Source organism: Elephas maximus, chromosome 19 (assembly GCF_024166365.1).
Source record: "Elephas maximus indicus isolate mEleMax1 chromosome 19, mEleMax1 primary haplotype, whole genome shotgun sequence".
Taxonomy (NCBI): Eukaryota; Metazoa; Chordata; class Mammalia; order Proboscidea; family Elephantidae; genus Elephas; species Elephas maximus.
In genome coordinates, this window is record NC_064837.1 from 73,866,743 (window position 1) to 73,891,458 (window position 24,716).

The window sequence follows — 24,716 nt, forward strand, 5'->3', positions numbered from 1 at the left end:
CACTCTATGGGACAGTTTTACTCTGTCATATAGGGTTGCTATGAGTCAGACATGACACCAATGGGTTTTTTTTTTTTTTTTTTTAACAAGCCAAGGTAAACTGAATAAGGCAGACTAAGGGCAGAAAGGGTAATTTTATGGGGGGAGCAGCTCCCTCACACCTTTAACTTGTTTGGGTGTTGCCTAATTAACACATATACTTCAATGATAACCCAGTATAAAAAGTACTTTGTTGATAATTACGTGATGCTTCTAAGTCCATGCTAATGAGCTGGTAATTATCAGGCTTTCCAAAAAAGCAAGTGCTTGTGATATAAATCACCAAAGCAGTGACTTACTAGTGGCCTTTCCCCCTAATATTCACTTGAGTAGCTGTACTGGGAATTATGCCAACCAAGCCATAGGAAACCAACCACAGCACTCAGGAAGTTTTAAGGTTGCACATCCCTAGAATGATTCTAAATGTCTCTGCTTCATAAAGAAACATCTACAAGGAAGGAAGCTATCAAGTTCAAACTTTCTGAGATGGCTTATTATTATGTCTCTTAAGAGATCTAGGTTATAGCTATAAATTCTAAAGAGGCAAAATTGTAAACTAAGTGGATCAAACCAGCATATTACTTCTAGGTCAGACATGCCACTTTTGTGTTATATAGAAACACACACATAAAACACATTGCTGTACATATACATTGGGGTTCCTTTCATAAACCATTTAATTGGAGTCAGAACATCTTTAAAAGTTGTAAAGAGGATTACAGAAACTCTTAACCTTTATGATGTTAGCCATATATAATTTTCATCACGGATCAGGGACACAAACCTTAACGGGGAAAACATGATTTACTTTATTTACAACACACGCTGTGACAAGGTTTTCAGGAATGTGCTGTGGTAAAAAGGAAGAAACACCTGCACATTTTCATTTTGGGTAAGAAAGAAAACAGAGCCATGGTGGTATAGTGGTTAAGACCTGGGCTGCTGACCAAAAGGACAGCAGTTCAATTCCACCAGCCACTCCTTGGAAACCGTAAGGGACAGTTCTACTCTGTCCTATAGGGTCGCTATGAGTACAAAGGGACTCAATGGCAACGGCTTTGGTTTTAAGAAAACAGAAACATTGAGATAACATAGCTACAACTTGGTTCAACCCTTTCCTGCTCCTCAGAAAGGGGAACCTCAGGAAATTAAGCCACAGGAAATGCTACTCATGTTCAAAACGATCTATCCAGCCACTCAAATAAAACTGCAAACCATGGGAATTTTGACAATTTCAATGTTTCAGTGCAAACATTCTTTATTGGTAAAGTGCACATATGCTCTGATTACATAATCATGCAAAATAACTGACATCACACATGTAGTCTAACTGCTCATTGTGACTATTTTTTTGGAGATCACTGCAAAATTTAAAAATCACATACACTGCAGCAGTAGCAAGAATTCAGGAAAATGACTCTCAACAAAGCAACACCACTACACAGCACGTGTGAGAGCCGGGCTCCTTCCTCCCGGCTGTTTCTCTCTCTCCTGATGCACGTCTCTGTGTTTTGGAAGACTGTCATCTACAGAAGTGGCAGCTCTTTTTGTATGTCCATCTACAGGTGCTGCACCTAACTGATGAACTGAAGCTTCAAGAGTATAATTTCAATGTGACAGGAAGGGTTTGCTTAAATTTTTTCTTTTTTCCTGCTCGGTTAACCCAAAACACAGCAATGGCTTTTTATTTAAAATGATCATTTCTTTCAATCAATCATTTCTTCAGGAAGATGATTTTGTGCCTGTGAAATGCAGCTCCTCGTTGGTAGTCTTCCTGAGCTGGGACTATTATATATTGTTTTCAGGAAGTCGAAAGGAAGAAGACTTCACATATTCCTGAGGGAAGACTGAGGACTGATCTTGCTCTGTTAAGACACCGAGGAGCAGTTTCCCCCGCAGTGGGGAGATTACCACTTCTATCGTATGGCAGTTCCAGCAGCACTCCCAGTATTAAAACCCCAGCACAGGTAAATTTACCTCTCTGAAATAACCAGTGCAGCAGGGAAACATGAACTCCAGGCCTCCTATTACAACACAGAAGTTAACTGGCAGTACATAGGTATAAAATACCTTTCTAGACACGGGAAATGGGGTGCTACTCCAACAAACACCTAAAAATGCAGAAGTGGCTTTGGAATTTGGCAGTGTGTTGAGGCTGGAAGAATTCTGAAGAGCATGACAAAAAAAAGCCAAGATTGTCTTGGATGATAAAAGTTCTGCTAGTGAGGACTCAAGAACAAGAGGAGCATGGTGGAGAAAACCTAAATCACCAGAGAAAACCTGTATCATTGTGAACAGACTATTAATAGAAATATGGACATTAAAGGCACTGCTGGTGAGGGCTCAGAAGGAAATGAGGAGCATGTTATTGGGCACTGGAGGGAAGGGAATCCTTGTAACATTGTGGCAGAAAACATGACTCAATTCTGTCCTGTAGTTATGTGGAAAGCAGAAATTCTAAGCAATAAAGTTGGATATTGAGATTTCCAAACAAAATGAAGGTGTGGCCTGGTTTCTTCTTGCTGATTATAGTCAAAAGCAAGAGGGAGTATATAAATTGAGAGAAGAACTGTTACAAAGGAACTGGGAATTGGTGGTTTGGGATATTCTTGGCCTATACAAATGGCAAAGACACTAAAAAGTGATTCATCGTCAGGCAAGCATGTTATAGAGCAAAAGCCAACAAGCCAAAAGAGCGAAAGTTGAATGATCTTTTGCTAATACCTCAGGAAGATCAAAAGGTCAGAGTATTCAGTCATACAAAAGGCTTTGTGAAGAAAATGGGGTGTGACGCATAGATTCCTGTAGCCATATCAGAAGTCAAAAAGAAGAGACGCGACTATCTAGGAAATATCTATAACCCAAGCCAGTGCCGTCAAGTCGATTCCAACTCATAGGAATCCTATAGGAATATCTATAAACCTATAGGAAAGCCTTTTATCTGAGTGAATCCCTTCGACATACACATGGGAACTACAGGCTGTTGGGAATTTTATACCAGCAAAAACACAGCCATCTTAAACTCAAAGGGACAGAGCAGAAAATGAAAGTTTTTTTGGAGGCCCAAAACTCTACAGGCGGGAAACAGGCTGATAAAACCACTCATATGCAAATGGGTGCTACCTTTCATGAAAAAGGAAGCATAACTCCAAGGAGGAGTTATAAGCTGTGGAGTAAAGGACCTAGTTTTATCCTAAGTAAGGTGTCCTTTTTCCTTGGCTCCAGAGAAATAACCCTTGAATAGGATGCCTTGGCCTGTGATTTCCAGGCCACGTGTGAGAACTTGTGCTGGCAAGTGGGGGCTGGTGAGGCCAGAAGAGACTCATCTGGGAGACCGATATCAACCAGGCTCCAGAGGCATGATTAAGCCTATCATGCAGAACTGGTTAATAAAAGCCTTGAACACTAAGGCTCAGAGAGCTTCCTGGTTGATGAAAAATCGGCTCTCAGGAGAGTAATGTGTCCCTTGGGACATGGATGTTTCACACTGGAAACCATTCCAGACCTTAAGTCTCTTCATGTGCACCGTTTTTGGCTATAATAAATCTGCAGTTGTACTGAATACTCTGTGAATTCTGAGTTGTTCCAGAGAATTACCAAACATAAAAGAGCAGTGGGAGCCAGCAGGCCAGAGAGTAAGGGTGTCATGTGGACTCCTGAGCTTCTGGCTGGCATCTTGAACGGATAGTGGCAAACCAGCCCTGCATTTGTGGCCAGCAGGTCAAAAGCTTGGAATGTCGTGTGGACTCCCCAAACTTGTGGCTGGCATCTGCTTATACGGTGTCCTTTTTTAACTGTGAGCTCTGACCAAGCTCCAGGTGGCTAGGGTCAAAGAGTGCTGTGGGGAGTGGCTGGCAATGAGGATGGAGAAGTGGGAATGTAGGGAATGGATTAATCTTTGCACATTGAGGATTAGATTCATGCTGATCCTTACCATGGCACAAGCCCAGAGGGCAGAGCCAGGAGCCCAGAAAATTATTATAGACCTTGAAGCCTAACAGAGTTTGCTTGGATGGATTTCAGAAGTGCTGGGACTAGGGGGCTCCTTTTTTCATTCGATTTGCTCCCCTTTTGAAAGGGAATGTGTAAACCATTTTTGTATGCCTGTCCCCAAACTGTATTTGGGAGCAGATAACTTGTCTTCTAGTTTCCCAGGTGTACAGATGGACAGAAATCATGCCCCAGGATTGATCACACTCAGAGGCCCGTCTGTAACTGCTTTGATGATGGGCTTTAGGACTTTCAAGCTGGGGAGATTCAGGAGATTCTGAACTTTGGGTTGAGGCTGTAACAGGATGAGACTTTTGGGTACCTCTGAATGGGGTGAATCTTTGAGGCTAGGAAGCAATTGTGTAGGCAGAATAATTAACTCCCCAAGGTATTCAAGCCATAGTCTTCACAAACTGTAGTATGTTACCTTACATGGCAAGAAGGACTTTGCAGACATGATTAAGGTTGCTAGGAACCTTAAAATGGGAGATTATCCTGGATTATTCAGATGGGACCACTCTAGTAACGTGAGTCCTTAAAAGCAGAGAAACTTTCCTAGATATTGTCAGAGACATGTGACGACAGAGAAGAGTCAACAGAGACGTGACATTGCTGGTTCTGACGATGGAAGAAAGGACCACAAATCAAGGAATGCCGGAGACCTCTAGAAGCTGAAAAAGGCAATGGAGTAATTCTCCCTGTTCTCCAGAAAGGAAGGCAAGCCCTGCTGACACTCAATTTTAGCCCAGTGTGACCTGTAACTTACAGAACTGTAATAAATTTGTGTTGTTTTAAGCCACTAAATTCGTGGTAATTGTTACAGCAACAATTGGAACTGACCAGGAGTGGTTACCAAAGATAAAATGGTATCTGGGAATAAGAAGGAGTCTATCATTCCTGATATACACTATCTCAGCCAGGAAATACTTGCCTTCAAATGAAATGCATTATGCTGGTAATTCTTTAGATCCAACCTGTGAGACAGAATTTACCTTCTTGGGAATATATTCTGGATTGAGCCATTCAGAACATCTTTAATATACATAGTGGGTTCCCTATAAAAATGCGTTTAATGAACAAACGAATATGAACAATGCTGGCTCTTGGAGATTGCAGACTATTTTGAAATGCTACTTAACATATCTTAAGAACTGCTGACCTTTATCTTTTTGTTCCTAGCTTATGATGCCAATAATTCTATAAACTACAAAGTCAAACTATATATTTTGATGCTAGTAATATAGCTAAAATCAGTAAGTAAAAAGTATACATAAAATCTTAATAGGAGAAATAATTACTGTATGATCCAACTATTTCAAATCAGAATACAGACTCTATAATATAAATAAAAAAAAAACTTAGCTTATCGATCAAGATTTCTTAACGGCTATTGCTCAATGCAGCACCAAGAAACTTTAGTGCAAATTTTATCAAGTGCATCTATCAAAAAGGAGTTTTTACTTCTCTACAAACAATACTGTTACATTTAACACCACGTATGTAATAAATTAGTTTGCCTGGATATTTAAAAGTCATCAACATAAGCCAGCCCTACTGAAAACTCAAACCTACTTAATCTGAACACCTAGCCCTAATTTGGATTCACTTACACTTAGGCTGGAAGAGAGAATAAGAATAAAACTGAAATTTATCTGTAAAAGTAATAATTTGGCTGTTTTTATGCTGGAAGTTGTTCCGTATTAATATGGCACGTTATGTATTCCGACATGCCGCTGTATGGACAGGAGCAAGGTTACTTCAGCTGCTGGAGTATCACGGTGTTAAGAACATCTGCTTCTTGCAATGTCAGACTTCCATCTGTCAGCTCTTTGTTTGGAAATGAAGTCGCAAGAATAAAGTCAAGAGCTGCAAATTCAGGACGGGACTGTATGATAAAGTCTCGGACATCCAGGATCCTGAATAAATAAAATAAAAATAATTTGATACAAGAGCCCTATTGACATTTATGCTTTTAGTTAAAATTAAATAATAAAAATGACAAAGTTCTCTCATTTAAAAGTGTTCTAACTTTAATTTACAGTAACTTTAATGGATAGACTTATTGCAGTTTTAAGTAAACCATGAGGAAGGTTTTACCTGGCCTTTGTCTTATATTTATTTTTACTGTAGAGAAAATCTTCAGGTAAATTACATATAAAATTAAGTGTAATTACACTGAACGTGATTCTGACTATGAACTATGTTACCAGAACATGACCCAGTAAAATTGTGGTCATTTGGATCTGCTGGTGACAAGGTGAGTCTCCAACTATGGTCAGGGTAAATCATGAGACTAATTAAAAAATGTCTTCACACACACATGGTAAACTCAACCAAAATGATAAATGTATCCTATAGGAGTCTAACTTCAACAAATAAAAATATTATCTTAGTACAACAAATGCCAATGTATACACAGATGTTAACAGTACATTTAAAAGTATTTATTTAAAATATCTGACAACAGCAGTTAAATTTATTTATACCACATTTCTATTATGAAGAGTTTGGTGTAACGAGAAATTAATTCCAATCAGAATTATAATTTTTAAATGAAAAAAGTCCAAATCAAGTTTCACTGTATTGAAGTAAATCCATGGCATATGTAATTCTTCCTTGTTAAATACCAGAAGTATGCAAAGATGCATACTGTTCTAGCAACAGCGCCAAACTGCAGCCCTTGCACATTTGCTTTGCTTTTGCATGGTATCTGAATTTGCATCAGCATTTGGATGGTTTATAAACCAAACCCCAGCTCGGGGCTGTCGAGCTGATTCCGACTTGTAGCGACCCTACGCGACAGAGCAGGGCTGCCTGGACGATTCAAACTGCCAGTGCTTTCGCTGGCGGCAGCCGCGCTTACCACTGTGCCACTAGGGTTTCTGGATGGTTTACAGGGGTCGTTTAAGTAGCAAATATTCCAGTTCATACACACAGCTATATCATTTTAAAGGTTTTTCTTCTGCTAAAAACTTACTTTAGAAGAATTTCATATTGTTCATTACTCAAGTCACATACAGTTTCAATTTAGATAAGTAACCAGGTATACAAGAGTGAACTATACACTTGGCTGATTAAGCAGCTTACCTGTGGGTAATATTGAATCTTTGTATCAAACGACTCCCATCTGCTAATCTGATTTGAATTTTTGTTGTTGGCACTGATTCATCAATAAGAACAACTGCATTAAGTATTGACTTATCCTCTTCTTCTGGGGAGGAAGGTGTACTAATTATTTCAGGTGTAAGGCTAAGAAAGAAGAATTAAAGCATAAGAACACAAATCCAAATATATATGACACATGGCAAACTGAAGACAGCTGAATAAACAATTAGGTCTACAGTCAATTCTTGATTGGTTCCTAGTAGGATTTCTGGACTAATAAGAACATGGCTCCCTTTGGATCTCCTATTCGTCTCTCAATCTATTTCACTGTATTAAAATTATTTTGGATCATATGATTCTGGTTTAGTTTATGTATGCAATCCCTCTCAAAAGCCTAACTTTATATTTTTTCCTCCTTTATCCCCCTTGAACTGAGGCTGTTTGGCACAACAGCTCCTTGAGCCAGAAATCTGAGCAATTTTAAGTCAAAGAATCACAACAGCGCAGAAAGACTTGGTTTCCAATCCCAGCTGTGTCAACGGTGTAAACGTCAGCAATTAAGTTACCTCTCTGAATTCCAGTCCTATCCACCAGGCGCTCCTGGGAAACCCTGGGGGGCACTTGCACTCTGTCCTATAGGGTCACTAGGAGTCGGAATCCACTGGACAGCAACGGTTATGGGTTGTCATTTATAAAATGGGGGGAAATGTTACTATCTCATGACGGTATGCTGTAGTCCTTTAAAATCCTTAATATAGTGGCTAGCACACAAGGTTTCAACAGTTAGCGGGTATTTTTGCAATATTATCAGCACCAAACTAATAAATTAATCTGAACTTAGTTAAGATTATTTAAGAACATTTATTTCTGCTTTGCAAAAGAGAAACAACTCCTGAAGAGAAGTGAGAAACAAAATTTTATACATGGTGATGAATTTATAATGAAGCTTAATTTGATAGATACATTACCATTTGATAATGGTGACGAATGACCTTAGCACTGCTTTCTTAGCACCTCCTGACGTCAGCAGGGCGGTCACTCATTACAAGCCAAATGTGAATGTCCATAAACAATGGAGTACTCTTCTAGTTAGGAGATTAAAACAAACCTAGCCAAGTTCTTTGTAGACATAAAATCTTCATCTTTGTTCAGTGATCTTAAGGCATTCTTTGACCGTCTTAACATGTTTACTCTCTCAAATACTTAGATGGCTTCCTACAAATTATTTACTTTTGAAAAGAAACAAAAGAAATGTATCATATTTGCTAATATAAAAGCCGTATGGACATTTAGGTTTTCTCCCATCCAAAAAGTTTCTCTCTGAGCATGTCTGGTAAAGTGGAAAATTAACGAGTATTCACTGCTAACACATTTCCTCTTCTCCTCTTGTTTCCTCACTGGTAACAAGGCATGCGCAGATACACACTGTCATCATCACTACCACCACCACTGCCTCCACTACAGCCGTTACTTCATTTAAATCATCGTGTGAGGCTGTGTTGTGCAATGGTTAACCTCATGGATCCCAGAGCCAGATTGTCTGGTTTCCGTCCTGACTCTGTCACTTATCAGATGTGTGACCCTGGGAAGTCACTTAAGTTCTTTGTGCCTGAGCTGTTCTAAAGATTAAGACACATAAAGTGCTTTTATACAGTTGGTGCTATCTGAAAGTTGGAGTATGTGGGCGGTACAAACGGTTAACATGCTTGGCTGCTAACTAAAAGCTTACAGGTTCAAGTCCACCCAAAGGTACCTCAGAAGAAAGGTCTGGTGATCTACATCCAAAAAATCAGGCCCTGAAAACCCTGTGGACCTCTCTGACACACACAGGATCTGGTCACCATGAGTCAGAATTAACTCAGGAGTAACTTTTTTTTTCCTAAAAGTGGCTGTGAGCCTTTACTCATTATTGTAACAACCACTCTGCACAGAAGGTGTTAATAACCCTACTGATAGATAGGAAAGCTGAGGTTTATCTTGGGTTCTTTCCACGTCATAAAGCTGACTCTAGTGGTGCTTCCATAACTTGATGGTTTCTGCTTGCAAACTATTCTGTCTAGGTTCTTTTCCAAACACAAAGTATGCAGGGGGGAATGAGGTAAGGAGATCTGTCATACTCTTCCTTGTAAAATGTGTGTAGGTGAAAATGAAATTATATGGAATGCGGACTTTTGAGATAACTTAGGCCAACCACATCATTTTATAAAAAAAGGAGATTGAGTCATAGAGAGATTAAAAGACATGCCCAGAGCCACAGGTGAGTTGGTAGAGAGTGCTACAAGTAAATCAATTTTTAAGTTACCAACCAAAAATAAAACCAAACCCAATGCCGTCGAGTCGATTCTGACTCATAGCGACCTTACAGGCCAGAGTAGAACTGCCCCATAGAGTTTTCAAGGAGCGCCTGGCGGATTCGAACTGCCGACCTTTTGGTTAGCAGCTGTACCACTTAACCACTACGCCATCAGGGTTTCCTTTTAAGTTACAGTAACTTTAATATTTAGGTTTTCAAAGTCAGACTTGTTCGCTACTAAAACTCTCATCATTCAGTTGATCAAACCATGGTGATATTTTTCATACACTGTATATTTCAAGTACAGTATTACATTTTTTTTTTTTATTACACTGAAAAGAACATTTTAAAAAAAGGAAAAGAGAAGGAAGTTAATTGATAAAGTTTCTAGGAAAACTAGAAGAAAAGTTATAAGTGGGAGAAGCATCTTCTTCTTTTGACTCAAAGTGTGAGATAAGGATGGATAAACTAAAAGACACTGATAAGGTGGGGGCTAAGAGGAGCAGACTAAGGGCTCGTTCCTGCCAGGCTGTTTTCTCAGTGAAGCTGGAAGCACAGCAATCTGCTGAGAGTCATGAGGCAGAAGGAGCACAGGGGCTGAGGGAGCAGAGGGGCAGTCTGAAACCAGCCCAGTGACATGGGGAGGCGAGGCAGCGCTGCCTGCCACCACAGGTGTGTGACCTCCTCCAACAGCACAGAGCCAGACAGGTGCAACCAATTCAATACACATGGTGAAGCAAAGCGATGGCAGAAGTGCTGGGAAGAAAAATGAAGGAATGACGGGAAGGAAGGAACTGTCTGACTTTAGAAGACAGCCATCAAGGGCCCAGGGACCAAAATAAGGCAAACCTCAGGTGTAGCAGCAGGAGTGACAGTACCCAACAGCATCACCTGGACTGGACAGTATGATAAACAGGCAGTGACTATTCCTGAGCAGAAAGAGAAATCCACTTCAAATTCTGATTGTCACCACCATACACGCCAGCTCAAATGCCTACAGCAGGCAGCTATCTGCTAGTCCTCCCTATCAAAGAGGATTCTTTGATTTTCTAGGTCTTTTACTTGTTGGGCTCTCCTCTAGCTGATTAGGTTAATTTTTACTCAGTAACCCAGTTTGTCCTACCATTGTAAATTTGCAGTCTTACACCTAAGATGTGCTTGGTCCTGTTATATTATGTGAGTATACTGGGTAATGTTTTTGCTGCCATTAGGTTTGCTCTAAAATCATTTGTATATTATAATAAAGAACTAAGTTAGCTTCTATCTATGTGATATTGCTTGCAATTAGACTGCCATCTTTGGTGGACAATGAAATAATTACTATTTTTATTTCTCTGTTCAGTAAACAGTTGTCTAAAACCCTTGGGAAATAACACGCTTTAGAAAGCTCTTTCTAAATAGATAAAGGTTAGTTAGAATTTTTGCATTTTAATGTATTTCTTTAATGTAAAGTCTTTTAAAATGTTCTGTGCAATTCTCTGCTTTCTTAAAATACATGTATGCTATTCAATTATTCAACATTTGGGTTAATGTGCACATAGCCTCAGACTACCATGCTAATCTCCTTTTAGTGTAAACTTCCTATAACCAACCAACCAACCAACCCACTGCTGTCCAGTCGATTGTGACTCATAGCAACCCTACAGAACAGAGTAGAACTGCCCCTAGGGTTTTCAAGGAGCTGCTGGTGGACTGGAACTGCCTACCTCTTTCGTCAGCAGCCTGACCTCTTAACCGGTGCACCACCACTAACCAAAAAACCAAACCCACTGCTGTCAAGTGGATTCCAACTCACAGTAACCCTACAGGTCAGAGAAGAACTGCCCCATAGGGTTTCCAAGTAGCAACTGGTGGATGTGAACTGCTGACCTTTGGATGGAGGCTGAGCTCTTAACCACTGCACCACCAGGGCCCCTCCTATACACCAGAAGTTGAAAATCTAAAAACTACATTCCAACTCTTACAGCTAGGATATTACATGATTCCACCCTTCTACCAAGCAAATACAAGTGTGTATGGCGAAAGCAAGCCCTGTGAAGTGAAGCTATGCATCCCTCCTCCACGGCAGGAGGCAGCTGGTTTTTCCAGAGTAGTCGTAACGGAATGTTATACCATCTGCTCCTTAGCTTCCTGGGCACTGAGACTGATGGGGGTCTCTTCTCTAGAACAGGTCTGTTATTTTGATTTTCTCTTGACAGAAGAAAGCCTGGTTTTCTATCTCTCCCAGAAATTCTATAAATTACCCAAGACTCTGAAGAAGTCTCTTGCTACTTAAACTAAGTGGGTTGTTTTCTACAACTAAAAACCCTGATCAATATGGCTAATGATTAACATAGTATTACCACCACCAATCTTTGTCACTGCCTTCCCTCATTTTCTTTCTTCTTTGTCATTTCTTTTAGCTATTTGCCTTCTAAGAAAACAGGCTGGCCTTTGTGTTATACCATCACCAGGTAACAATCTTACTTTTGTCAGGGGTTGACTCTGTAGGTCATACCCACTGGCTCTTCTTGACTGTACTCCTTTCAGTGGTCTGCTGACGGCAGAGGCCCAGCAATGCTGACGTTCGGGGGCACCTTCTTCAAATCCAATTCTGGATTTACTGTGCTTCTACTAACCAGATATGTATTCTAACATTAAACTTCTTCGTTGTAAGTTTAAACAATAAAGAAAGACTATATGTAGGAAGCAAAGACAAGACTGGACATTCTACCTGTGTTCTAACTCAAAATCATAGCATCAATAAATATTAAGGAAAAAATGAGAAGTGCTAGGGAAAAAAAACAAACTTTTTTTCTGGGGGTTCATAGCTATAGAAAGAAAAGGAGAGAAGAAATGGTACAATTCAAAACCAGCCTGACCTGAGTTGGCAACAAAGAGATGAGGAAAATTACAAGCAGATCTGTGATTGGGCACTAGAGTTTGGACCCTAAAAAACGCACCTGGGTTAAGGAAGGTTCCTCTATTCCTCACACGCCCAGGAACCAACCTCTATCAGGAGGAAAGGATAAGAAAGGCTTTCTTGACAACAAACAGAAGTGAAAAGAACCACTACTGAATTCTGCATTTTCAGAATGAGAGGTGTGAAACAGAGAACTTGATTTGGCCCTTTGTCTTCCGTTCCTTGGAATTCGCCAGCAATCAGGTGTCTGTCTTCTAAAATGCCAAACCAAAAAAACACCAAACCTGTTGCTGTTGAGTCAATTATAACTCACAGAGACCCTACAGGACTGAGCAGAGCTGCCCCACAGGGTTTCCAAAGAGCAGCTGGTGGATTCAAACTGCCCACCTTCTGGTTAACAGCCGAGCTCTTAAACTACTGCACCACCAGGGTTCCAATCTAAAACTCCAGGCACCACTCAAATGTGTGCAAATGAGCGGGGGTCACAAAGACCGCTCCTGTCAACTAACCTCAGGAAGGGAAGGGGCATAATTCAATCATGCATATGTAATGATTCAATTGATCATGACTATGCAATGAGATTCCAATCATGACTAAGCACTGAGGTCAATAAAAGGCTTCAAACATGGAAGTGCTGAGGCTTTCTGGTTGCTGAAAGACCTCAATGCACGTGGGAGAGTGGCGTGCCCATTAGGACATGGTGGCCTGGTGCAGGAACTCACCCAGACCTCATGTCTTTGTCTGTACCCTTTTGTGGTTACATTAAAGTTGTTATAGCGTGTACAGCCCCTTCTTTGAGTACTGTGAGTCCTTCCAGTAAATTACTGAACCCACAGGGGGCAGTAGGAGCCACCAGGGGCTGATGTCTGCCTATTTGGCAGTTGGAAGGACATAGTTCTTCTGACTTGTGTGGCCCATTTCTGGGTGGCTGGGGCATAGGCAGTCAATCCAAGGGACAGAGTCCTTCTAACTTGTAAGGTTTGACCTAACTCTGAGTGGTTAGAGTCAGAGAGAGAAAATACCACATGGGTGGCTGGTGTCAGTTAATAGAGAAGTGGGACAGAGTAACCATCTCATTTATAGAACTGGTTTTATGCTGATTTTTATTTACTTAAAGGGGGGTACAGAATTAGCGTGCACAAGCAATTGAAAAGAACTCAGAAGAGAATGGATCCCATCAAAAGGAACAAGGGATCCACAAAAGGGGACACAGGAAACATCACCAACGGCACATTTCCGTAGTGTCTTCTACAATATGTGGGCAAAGAAAAGGTAATTTTTACCAACTTATTTTATAAGATTTATGAAGTTTTTTTTTTTTTTTTTAAAACCATGGCCATCATAAGTCTACCCATATATTAAACCAAACACATGGATTTTAAAATGTGCCCTGCAAAGTCCCAGGGGTTCTTTGAAAGTGTCTCAAAGACAATTTCCTCCTTCACCTACAAGCAAAAGAGCTCAGATTTTATGCACTTTACATATATATCTTGAAGAAAAAAAACTGAAACTGAGCATATGCACACTGGCTGCCCCTTGCTGCAAGACTGCAGTAGTTACTTAAGACAGACATGCATACTAAGAGTTGTGATTTGTCTAAATAACCCCCTATAATTTTCCCTTTTAAATCCACGTAATGAGAAAAAGGCAGTATGGCATAGGTTAAAAGCATGAACTCTAGAGCCAGAGTACTCAATGATCTTGGGCAAATTATTGCATTTGCAAAACAGAGTAGTAACGGTGTCTTTATCATGTCTCTGGAGCACTGGTGGCACAGTGGTTAAAAGCTTGGCTGCTTAACCAAAAGGTCGGCAGCTTGAATCCACTAGCTGCTCCTTGGAAACCCTATGAGGCAGTTCTACTCTAGCCTATAAGGTTACTATGAGTTGGAATCGACTTGATGGCAATAGGTTTATATCACACCTACATCAAACAGTATTTATACTGTAAAAATTGAGTTGACACATGTAAAATGCTCAGAAGTACCAGGCATGTAGTAATTACTACGCAAGTGTTTGCTACTAATTATTACTAGATTTGCATACCAAATTCCATCAACAAGTCTTCATATTTGTTTTACTTCATAGGTTACTCTGTAGTTTTTTAATCCCAAACAAAATTCATGTTGAACAAAGGCTAGTATTCTCTCATTTTAGGATCTTACCTTCCAAGTTTTTGCCCTTCTCCACTAAAAGCCTTGAACCTCAGTCTAGGTTTGATGTATTCTTGATCCTGATGATCCTCCATATCCAAACTCACTTGGCTGCCATGAACCAGTCGCTGAAGCTCCAGGGGAATTTCTCTTAAAAAGGAGAGCAAAAAGGTATTAATAAAGAAATTTTTTAAAACAAACTACACTGTTGAGATTATTTTAACCAAGTCATTAGCTACATTGAAATATGGAAATTTATGCTTAAATTAGCATATAAAAATTTCCACGACTACTGCTTAGTCTGCCTAGATTTTTTTCTTAAAGTTACATCACATTATTCCTCGTGGTTCTCAAAGAGGCATGTTTTTGGTTATCTTGATGATTTTGAAAGCTGAACTGTAAGACAGCAATTTATACCTAATTTATTAGCATTGGAAAATTCCTACAAGGATATACTAGTTAATGCAGATATCTATTTCTGAACTCCCTGAAGGACACATGGACACTGCACAGGGGAGCTGTTGACCGGCGTGTGACGCGTCTAGTGCTGGTGTTTCAGTGTCATGACCTAGGATATGAGATGCCCTACAAACGCAGGGACTCGTCATGCACAACGGATTCTTGTCCTGGGGCTCAGGAGTCACAGAGGTCCCTGCCAGACAGTCACGGGGACAAACACGCTGTCTTGTAACTGCTGAAAACCTCTGTTTTACACAGAAGCAAAAACATTCTTTTGTGCACTATGTTAACATATTCTGAAGTTTACAGGAAGACACTACCACGTAAACCGAAGGGAAGACCACATTTTGCTTTGCTTGGCACTTGCACTGAGTCCCGGACTTCAATGCCACTTGCAGTCATTAAGATGCCACCTTAGCATACCTTATCATTCTGTTTTTGTATCTGTCACATTTACGTGAGATGTGCTAGACTGCAGAAAGATGCAAACCACCTGACTACTTCATTGTGTCTTCCGGTGTGGTCACGTCTGACTGAGCATCTACGTATAACTCATGACAAATCACTTCCCTTTCATTTCTCAGACATATTTAATGCAGAATATTCTCAGTCTTTTGGAAATAATGTGCACAGGTGGATAACATTATCTACGAGTTCCTTGTTGAAGACAGTGAAGATGGTGTTACAAAATATTTGTTATAAAAAGGGAACAATGAGTCTTATGCAGCTGAGAACCACTATCTGACATCATTCATTATTTTCAAGGACTTTTCTGTAAAACTCTTCTTGATCATAATTTGTACTTGAGGATATGGTGGGGGCTGAAATAAAAATTCTCTTTTAGTGTACCATGACTGCTTGAATATTAGCCTACAAAGTCTACAGACTGTTTTCATTTGACAATAAATTAGTTTTAACATATCATAGTACATTCATCACCAGTAAGTTTCTTCTTCCACTATCTTGAAGTTAGCATCAATTTCAACAGTAGCGCTGATCCTCACTGAGCAGACCAACAGTGATTCAGCAAGTTCATAGCACTGACATAAGCGATTATATCCTTGTATTTAGCACCACCCCAGACTGCCTGCTAGGACAGCTTCTCAATGAGGTCAGCATCCTGCTTACAGCATTTCTTGCCCCCCCCCCCTTTTCTTTGGTATCCTGACATTAACCTTGTAGAATTCAAATTCGAAACGCATGCTAATTACTAAATACCTTTGCTTTAGAGTTCCTTGACTACCTCACTCCAATGCGCTTCACCTCCAGTCCATTTCCACCATTTTCCCTGGACCTATTTCATCACTTGAAAGAGCTCCGCTTCATTTCCTCTATGGAGTACAACCCCCTATGCTGGTCCCTTAGCTGCTGCTTAATCTCCCAGTTCATCACTAACCTATGTCTTCAGGTGTATTTTTACTTAGGACATATCCCACTGTCAGCTAGTGAAAGCATAACACAGAAACGCTTTTTATTACAACTGCAAAATCACTGGGTTCCTCATCCTTTGGCAGTATGTATCCTGACAAATGCCACGTCTATACAGTACAGGCCTGTTCCTAACACATATCTAAGAAAGCAAACTTTCAAGGGCAGGGAAGGACCTATCATATGTCAAGTGCGTGAAGGTCACATAAAACAATTTCTAGAGAGAAATATTCTCTTTAGTAACATTTTACCATTGCTCAAAACAAGCATAATTGCTGAATTTTGAGTATTACAAAACATGTAGTCCCCTTACATTCTCTTCTATGATTTTAGATTAGAAGGACGTTTCCTACATGATATAACAACTGTGGAGCCTCTCCTTCTTCTCTCAACCACTGCTCTTCAAACATTTTCATTCACCTATGAACAAATTTTCCAACCATACTTACATGACTTAATTCTTTTAGGCTCCTAGCAATTAATGCACAGGAGTATAAATACAATTCATGCTATTATACAATCAGAATGAGTGGATTAAATCCTGAAATGTGCTTAAGAGCTTACAATTAAAAAAAAAAAAAGGAAAGAGAATCATCAAAATAACTTTAATAGATCCCATGTCTTCCAGTCTCTTTTGCCTTTTTTTCTCTCATCTTCTGTTTGCAGAGTGAAACTGAGGCTGCAGAGTTATTTTAATTAAGTAATGAGGAGCAGAAAGGGGCAAAGGTGAATTAACTACTGAACGTTTTACTCTTCAAAAATTTAGTACAAGCCACAGGTTTCATTTAACTCTGTTAGTCTTCAAATAGCATTTACTTCTTTCTGTTACAAGAGTTTTTTTTTTTTTTTTTTTAAACCAAGAACAAAAATTTTTTATGAAAAAGACTGACAATAGTGACCGGGGGAAGGATATAAGCTGAATCACGTTAGTAAGGGCCTTGCCTACGCTTTGTTAATTCCAGCTAATTAAATTTATATAAGTTATTAACAATTCTCTTTCTAGGCATCAGAGAGCCCATGTGGGATCCACAGAGTGTTCTCATCACTGCAAACAAGTATACCCAACCCCAGTGAACCCACTGCCCTCGAGAACAGGAAATATGCACATAATACACTGAGCAGCTATTAGTATCTCAAGTAGGAATTCTCACAGCACATCCTATTATTAAGTAACAATTACTTAATATGAAGTTCCTTTTAGATGTTGATTAGATATGTCTTCACTTTTCTCTAAAATACAGCAAAGTCGCTGAATGTGGAAACCATATCTGATCATCACAGTACGTTGCCACATAAGGAAGAGAGGAGGACGACAGCAGGAATAGCGGAAACAATAGCTCCAGAGTTCGCTAAAAGAAAGGTTCTTTGGTAGGTAACATGAAGGAGGGAAAAGCTGCATCCCTTCTAAGAGGTCCGCGGGGAAAGAGTGATTCTTTTGTGCAGAGCAGCTGGCACAAGCAGTGGCTAAACGCACAGGCTCTGCAGCCATTCTGCCAGGCTTCACTCCCAGCTCTGCCGATTACTAGCTATGTGGCCTTTCGAAGTGGTAAACAACACTGTGCCCCAGTTTCTTCACCTGTATGGTGGGCATAATAACAGTAGCTACTTCAGAGCGTTATTGTGAAAATTAAGTGAGACTAAATGTAAGTAAAGCACGGAGATGTTCACTATGTATTAGCTTTTATTTTCATCATTATTTAAAATGGGCTCCACACAGAGCTTGGACAAAAGAGAAAAGGAGGAAAGATCATTGTTTTGAGGTATTTGATATAGAAGGTCAGGGGAACCACTGGATTACAGTGAACAGCAGGAGGTGTTCTACTGTGGGTCCCGGAAATCACTTCAGCAGCACGCGCCAAGCTTGCCAGAAAGAAACCCTTAAAGGCTCTGGCACGAGAAAGGGCTTTAGCCTCTAGATCCTTTCCCCTGGATAAGAATGGCGGGAGAAGAGGAAAACATGCAAGAACACGCTTTCTAGGATAGTTCTAAACCTGACTAGAGAAGCTGCAGGTTTATGCAGGTTCAAACATAGCATAGAGCAAAAATGACCTGGACCAGGACTCAAGAGACCTGGGTCCTACAGCCCTTTATACCTTTACCAGCTAGGCGCCACTCATTCTCTGGGCCTCAGACTCCTCAAACGTCAAGAACGTCAAGGGGAGATCTCACTATCTTCTCTACAAGGAAAAGTCCTAATAACAATGAGGTCCTAAGAATGCGATGGATATGAAGTGTCTTGTACACTGTAACGATTTTATAGAAGATGGTACTATTATTACATTTCCTACAAATATATAAGCAAATCAATGAAATAAAAGTATTTAAAATATTATGAAAGAATATGAAAAGTAAAAAAAAAAAAAGAATAAGAAACAAAACAGTATATAAATGACGGATGGAAAAAATAATACTAGGAGCTAACCATGCACCAGAGTCCCCGGTAGTGCAAACAGTTAGCATGGAAGGCTGCTAACCAAGAAGTCAGAGGTTCAGGGCCACCTCAGGTGCCTTGGAAGAAAAGGCCTAGCAATCCACTGAAAAATCTGCCATTGAAAATCCTATGAGCACAGCTCTACTTTGACATGAGTTGAAGTCGAATCAACAGCACCTGGAAAAAAAAAACAAACTACGTACCAGGCGCTATTCTAACAACTTTACATACATTAACTTATTGCCCCAACAGCCCTATAAGGCAGGTGTAATACAGGTGAAGACATTGAGTTAACAGGGTTAACAGAGAGGTTAACTCGTCCAAGGCCACGGGTAGTAAATGACAGAGCTGGGATTCAAAACCAGGCAGCCTGGCTCCCAAGTGTGTGCTCTTTGGCACAACACTGTCCGGGAAGACAAGAAGACCTGCTCGGGTGTTAGAAACAAGCCAAGTACTGACAGGGCATGGGGAAGTCAAATCAAGCCACCGTCTTTCTTTAAAAGCCCTGAAAAAAATAAAAAAGATGGGCTTTTGGCTTCATTTATTTATGTGTGGCTACTGAAAAATCCTAGGGAAAGCACACGTACACTTTCATCTAGTAGAAAATACAATAAAATGCCAATTAAACTCAATTCTTTATTCCATTACCGGATATGAATGGAATTTCTTTCCATTTTACTGTGATACTTATTTTATCTGTTTCAGCTTAAGAAAATTCTAGGTTACCATAAATTCATAAAAATGATGTGACTGACTGAATCTAAGAGGCAAGGGCTGGTGAGTTATGATATCCTTAGACTGGCTCAAACGTCTGGCTTACTTTCACACATTGTAACTTCCAACTAACCTTCTGACATCTTCTGCCAGCTGTAATGCCACTGTAAAAGATTCCTAATACAAGTTGCTGAGTTTCAGGCATACACGCAATGAGCACCCTGCCAACAGTAAGCAGGACAGCGGCGCAGCAGATGGGCTGCTCCGGGATGCTCCATTCACTCATTTATCACACTAAGACATTTCTTCCTGGAATTGGGTCCACAGCTTGGTCAGATTTTAAAAGGAGCCTGGGATCACTGCCCACCCCCCAAAGTTTTATACTTAAGAATACCCTTTTCCCCCAGCAACCACTTACATAATTTATTCCAACATCCAACTCTGAAAAACCAGGGGCACTACTTAACAGCAGTCTGTTAAACAACAGTCCCACTCGAAGTAAGAAACAGAATACAAATAACACATCTTACCCTCTCTTAACAGACTCCAGAAACTGAGCATTCGTCGGGTCACTGTAAGGTCTCAATTCTCCATCATCTAAACTGAAACCATTGCTCCACAGCTTAAGCAAAATCTGAACCTTTTGGGCATTAAAAAAATATAAATATAAAACTATTCCACCAAAGAATTTTAAGTTCCAAATGTGGTATTTCACAACATATTAAACCACTTATTTAATTCAAAATATGGAGTTATTAATTATTCAGTTAAATTAAAGACACATGAAACCACATGTGTTTGCTAAGCAGATCTGTGTTTAGCTCAACAAACTGACAATGTTTGAAAAAAGCAAAGGTCATGTGGCCTGACCCTGGCCTTGAAGTATTCCTGGTTCCCTGAGAAAGCAAAAGCAATCAGCAGACAGCATCCACAGCTTCCACCCCACATCCACCTTCTCCTTCTTCTGGGCCCATACTGTCTTCTCTGCTACAGAGCTTAAATAGCCACGCCAAAGGTCAAAACCTAATTTCCAGTGACTCTCCAAAGTTAAAATGAAATTATAACTGCAAAATTTCAAACGGCAGCAGAAACAAAGAATGATTTTAGGTGTTTCCACATTTATGCTCAGGTCACTACATTATGACGGTATACCACGTATAACAATTATTATACATGTAAACTCATTCTGACATGGTGAATCATACATTCATTCAAAAAATAGTTACTGCACCTCTAAGTGCAAGGCCTTACTGAGATACAAAATATAAAATTTGAGATTGAGGAACTATGCACTGGTCCTTTTAATTCATGTTTCAAAAAATAATAACAAAAAGACTTTATTATCAATTTTTAATTCTAAAACACACAGTAGTCAGTAGAGGCCAGTATCTGCCCTTTTTCATTCTGATTAGTGTACCTACATCTTGCAGCTGACTTTCTCCATAGATGTATTCAGACCGGTTACAAAAGGAATTACCTAGTCTGTATCCTCCGCCTGTAAATGACTAAAACACACAGTAAGTGAGCTACAAATTCATATGGCTTATTAACCAAAACGTTATTAAAATGTGAGACATAGATTTTAAAACTAGATCAAATATAATTAGCCAAACAGTTTCACACTTACTAGGAAAACTCTGTATAAGAATGGAGGTCTTTTTTTCTTAACAAATAATTGTATTAAGTAAGAAATTATGTTTCTTCCTATAAAAATACCAGTGAAGCCGAAGCTGAAATAATGTAGGTAAATCTTAAACTAAGAAATGCATTTATACACTGAAATACATTTTTGAAAGTATAGACAGATTTAAAAAAGGCCACAATTAATATTCTGACAAGTCTTATAATAAAACTTAGAAGGCTTAAATCATATTTCACAAAATAGAGTTTCACAGAGTAAAGGAAGGATTTTATGAATGGGTATAAAATACCCTCAAGAAAAAGCTCTATAGTTACTTTACAAGCTGCTTTTATTCAAATATAACAAACTACAATTGCACTTTTTATTTTCTATTCTTCACATAGTGTAGCTTATGAGGTAAAAATATGACTCCTTTTAATCACTGTTCATATCATGAATGAGCTTTTAATTAGCATTTCTTCCTTTTCTATAAAATGACATAAGTTTCACATTTTCCTTCCAGAATTAGAGAACTTGCAAGAACTGAAATTATCTTAGACTTGATTGGAAGGGACTTCCAAGTGGTTGTTAAATAATGCAATGAAAATTAAAATTTATATTTCATTGAGAACAGTGGTTCTCAACAGTAGATGCCTGTCAAAATTACCAGAGAATTTTCCAAGGCACAAGCCTAGACATATCTCAAACTTACTGAGCCATAATATCTAAGGCCATGCGATATTTTTAAGAAAACTCCTCAAGTTAATTTTAATGCGGGAATCTCAAGTTGAGAAATTCTGACTACAAGAACATATGGCTGCCCAGCCACAACCGAAGACTGCCCTGACAGGGAACACAACAGAGAACCCCTGAGGGAGCAGGAGAACACTGGGATGCAGACCCCAAATGCTCATAAAAAGACCAGACTTAATGGTCTGACTGAGACTAGAAGAATCCCGGGGGTCATGGTCCCCAAACCTTCTGTTGGCCCAGGACAGGAACCATTCCCTTAGACAACTCATCAGACATGGAAGGGACTGGACAATGGATTGGAAAGAGATGCTGATGAAGAGTGAGCTACTTGTATCAGGTGGACACTTGAGACTGTGTTGGCATCTCCTGTCTGGAGGGGAGATGGGAGGGTAGAGAGGGTTAGAAACTGGCAAAAGGGTCATGAAAGGAGAGACTGGAAGAAGGGAGCAGGCTGACTCTTTAGGGGGAGAGTAAATGGGAGTATGTAGTAAGGTGTTTATAAACTTACATGTGACAGACTGAATTGATTTGTAAACTTTCACTTAAAGCACAATAAAAATTATTTTAAAAAAAGGAACATATGGCAATTACAGACAAAAAGACACTTGAAGTGTTCTTCAGTATACGAGTATTACGTCAATTGGTACAGTTATAAAAGCTGTATAAAAGTTTTACAGAAATTTAAGAAAGTGCAAAAGCAATTCAATTGAGGAAGGAGAGTCTTTTCAACAAATGGTGCTGGGGCAATTTGACAACCATATACAAAAAAATGAACCTCACACCTTATACACAAATTACCTCAAGATTAAAAACCTTTGTTCTGTGGAAGACCCTAATAAGATGATGAAAAGACAAACCTACAGGCTGGGAGAAAATATCTGCAAACCACCTATCTGACGAAGGATTCATGTCAATTAAAATACATAACGGAAGCTCAAAACTCAACAGTAACAAAACACTCAAATCACAAAATGGGCAGAAATCATGGAGAAGTATTTCACTGAAAACGGTAATTAGGAAAATGGCAAATAAGCACATGAAAAGATGTTCAACATCATTAACCATTAGGGAAATGCAAATTAAAACCACAGGGAGCTATCACTAGACACCAATCAGAACGGCTAAAATTAAAAACAGTGACAACAACCAAATGCTGGTGAAAATGCGGAGAAACTGGATGGGAACATAAAATTATTGAGCTACTCTAGAGAAGAATTTGGCAGTATCTTAGAAACAAAACATACACTTACTGTATGATCCAGCAACTGCACTCCTAGACATTTATCCCAGAGAAATGAAGACTTATGCCCACAAAAAAACCTATGCAGAATTGCTCATAGCAAATTTATTTGTAATAGGCAAAAATGGAAACAACCAAAATGTCTCTCAAAGGGTGAATGCTTGAACTGTGGTATATCCATGCCACGGAATACCACTCAGCAATAAAAAGGAACGACCTATTGATACATACAATTTTGACTGATTTCAAGGACATTATGCTGCAGCAGCCCAGTGGTGCAGTGGTTAAGAGCTTGGCTGCTAACCAAAAGGTCGGTAGTTCAAATCTACCGGCCACTGCTTGGAAACCCTACGGGGCAGTTCTACTCTGTCCTACAGGGTTGCTATGAATCAGAACTGACTCGATGGCAATGGGTTTGGTTTTTTGTTTGTTTTACGCTGAGGGAAAAAAACCACTCCCAAAAGGTCACATACCATATGATCCCATTCATGTAACATTCTCAAAATCACAAAATTATGGAGATGGAAAATAGATTAGTGGTGGCCAGAGGTGAAGGATGGTGGGGGAGAGAACAGTAGGTGTGGCTACAGAGGTGTGCCCCATGAAAGTGATCTGTGCGATGATGGAAATCTCTCGATTGAGGTGGTGATTACACAAATCTACACGTGATAAAATGACAAAGACCTATACACACATGTTGTACCAATATCAAATTCCTGGTTTTGATACTCAACTATAATAACGTTAAGATGAAACCATTGGGAGAAACTACTTGAAAGGGACCTGGGACCTCTCTGTGCTATCTCTGCAACTACCTGGGAATCTATATTTATTTGAAAATTAAAAGGTAAGCAAAGAAGTTGTACAAAAATGTAAGAAACTGCCTTATTCTTCGATCATTAACTGAAAGAATATAGAAAGATTACCATACAAAAATGAAGCAGATGTTTAAAACAGAATATACAGTTACTAAAACAATGTGTGCAAAGAATATAAAACCTATACAAGAATCAAATGCATACAAGTACATTCAGTTGTAAAATGTAGCACTTACCTTGGATCTGTCATCACCTGAAGCTCTTGTGGCTTCATTCAGAGGGACTGCTCCATGTTCCGTCGCCTCTCTGAAAAGTTCATTCACAATTTGCCCAGTTGAGGGTCGAACTGTATGTAAACCACTGTATTCATGTTCGCTCGAACAGAACCTTTAAACATTACAGTTGATGAATAAACACCAGGAATAACAGATATAAACTACTTGAAAGTAAAAACCTACTTCTATAAAACAGCTATAATTTAAAAAAGGCATTTCTACAGCTTCTGTAGAAATATTTCATTTTAAAAATGGGGTTAAGGAAAAAAATTAAATAGTAACTAATCCATATACTTTCCCACGCTGAGCCTGCAGAGATTTTGGCAGTAGTGAGCTCAGCATCGAGCATGAAAATGGGCTTGCTCCCTTCTTCCCTCCCTCCCCCTCTGTAAATGCTGATCAAACTCATCTCTTTCACAACTTACACACTTTTGACGTAGTAAGGAAAGGACTGCTGACAATCTCCTTCCTTAAGGAACTCACTTCATCTCACGTA

At 39.5% G+C, this 24,716-nt stretch overlaps 1 protein-coding gene across 3 annotated transcripts in view; it reads right to left on the reverse strand.

The window, feature by feature from the left end:
* Window positions 1-824: 824 nt before the first annotated feature.
* UBXN2B (UBX domain protein 2B) overlaps window positions 825-24,716 on the reverse strand; it is a 42,058-nt gene continuing 18,166 nt past the window's right edge. For all 3 annotated transcript variants that reach the window (XM_049859182.1, XM_049859183.1, XM_049859184.1), the window contains 6 exons: window positions 24,182-24,332; window positions 20,935-21,018; window positions 20,044-20,153; window positions 14,494-14,631; window positions 7,117-7,278; window positions 825-5,945 (listed from right to left, as the gene is read on the reverse strand). In XM_049859182.1, coding sequence (XP_049715139.1) covers window positions 5,783-5,945; window positions 7,117-7,278; window positions 14,494-14,631; window positions 20,044-20,153; window positions 20,935-21,018; window positions 24,182-24,332 — 808 coding nt within the window. In that variant the 3' untranslated portion in view covers window positions 825-5,782. The remainder of the gene's footprint in view (window positions 5,946-7,116; window positions 7,279-14,493; window positions 14,632-20,043; window positions 20,154-20,934; window positions 21,019-24,181; window positions 24,333-24,716) is intronic.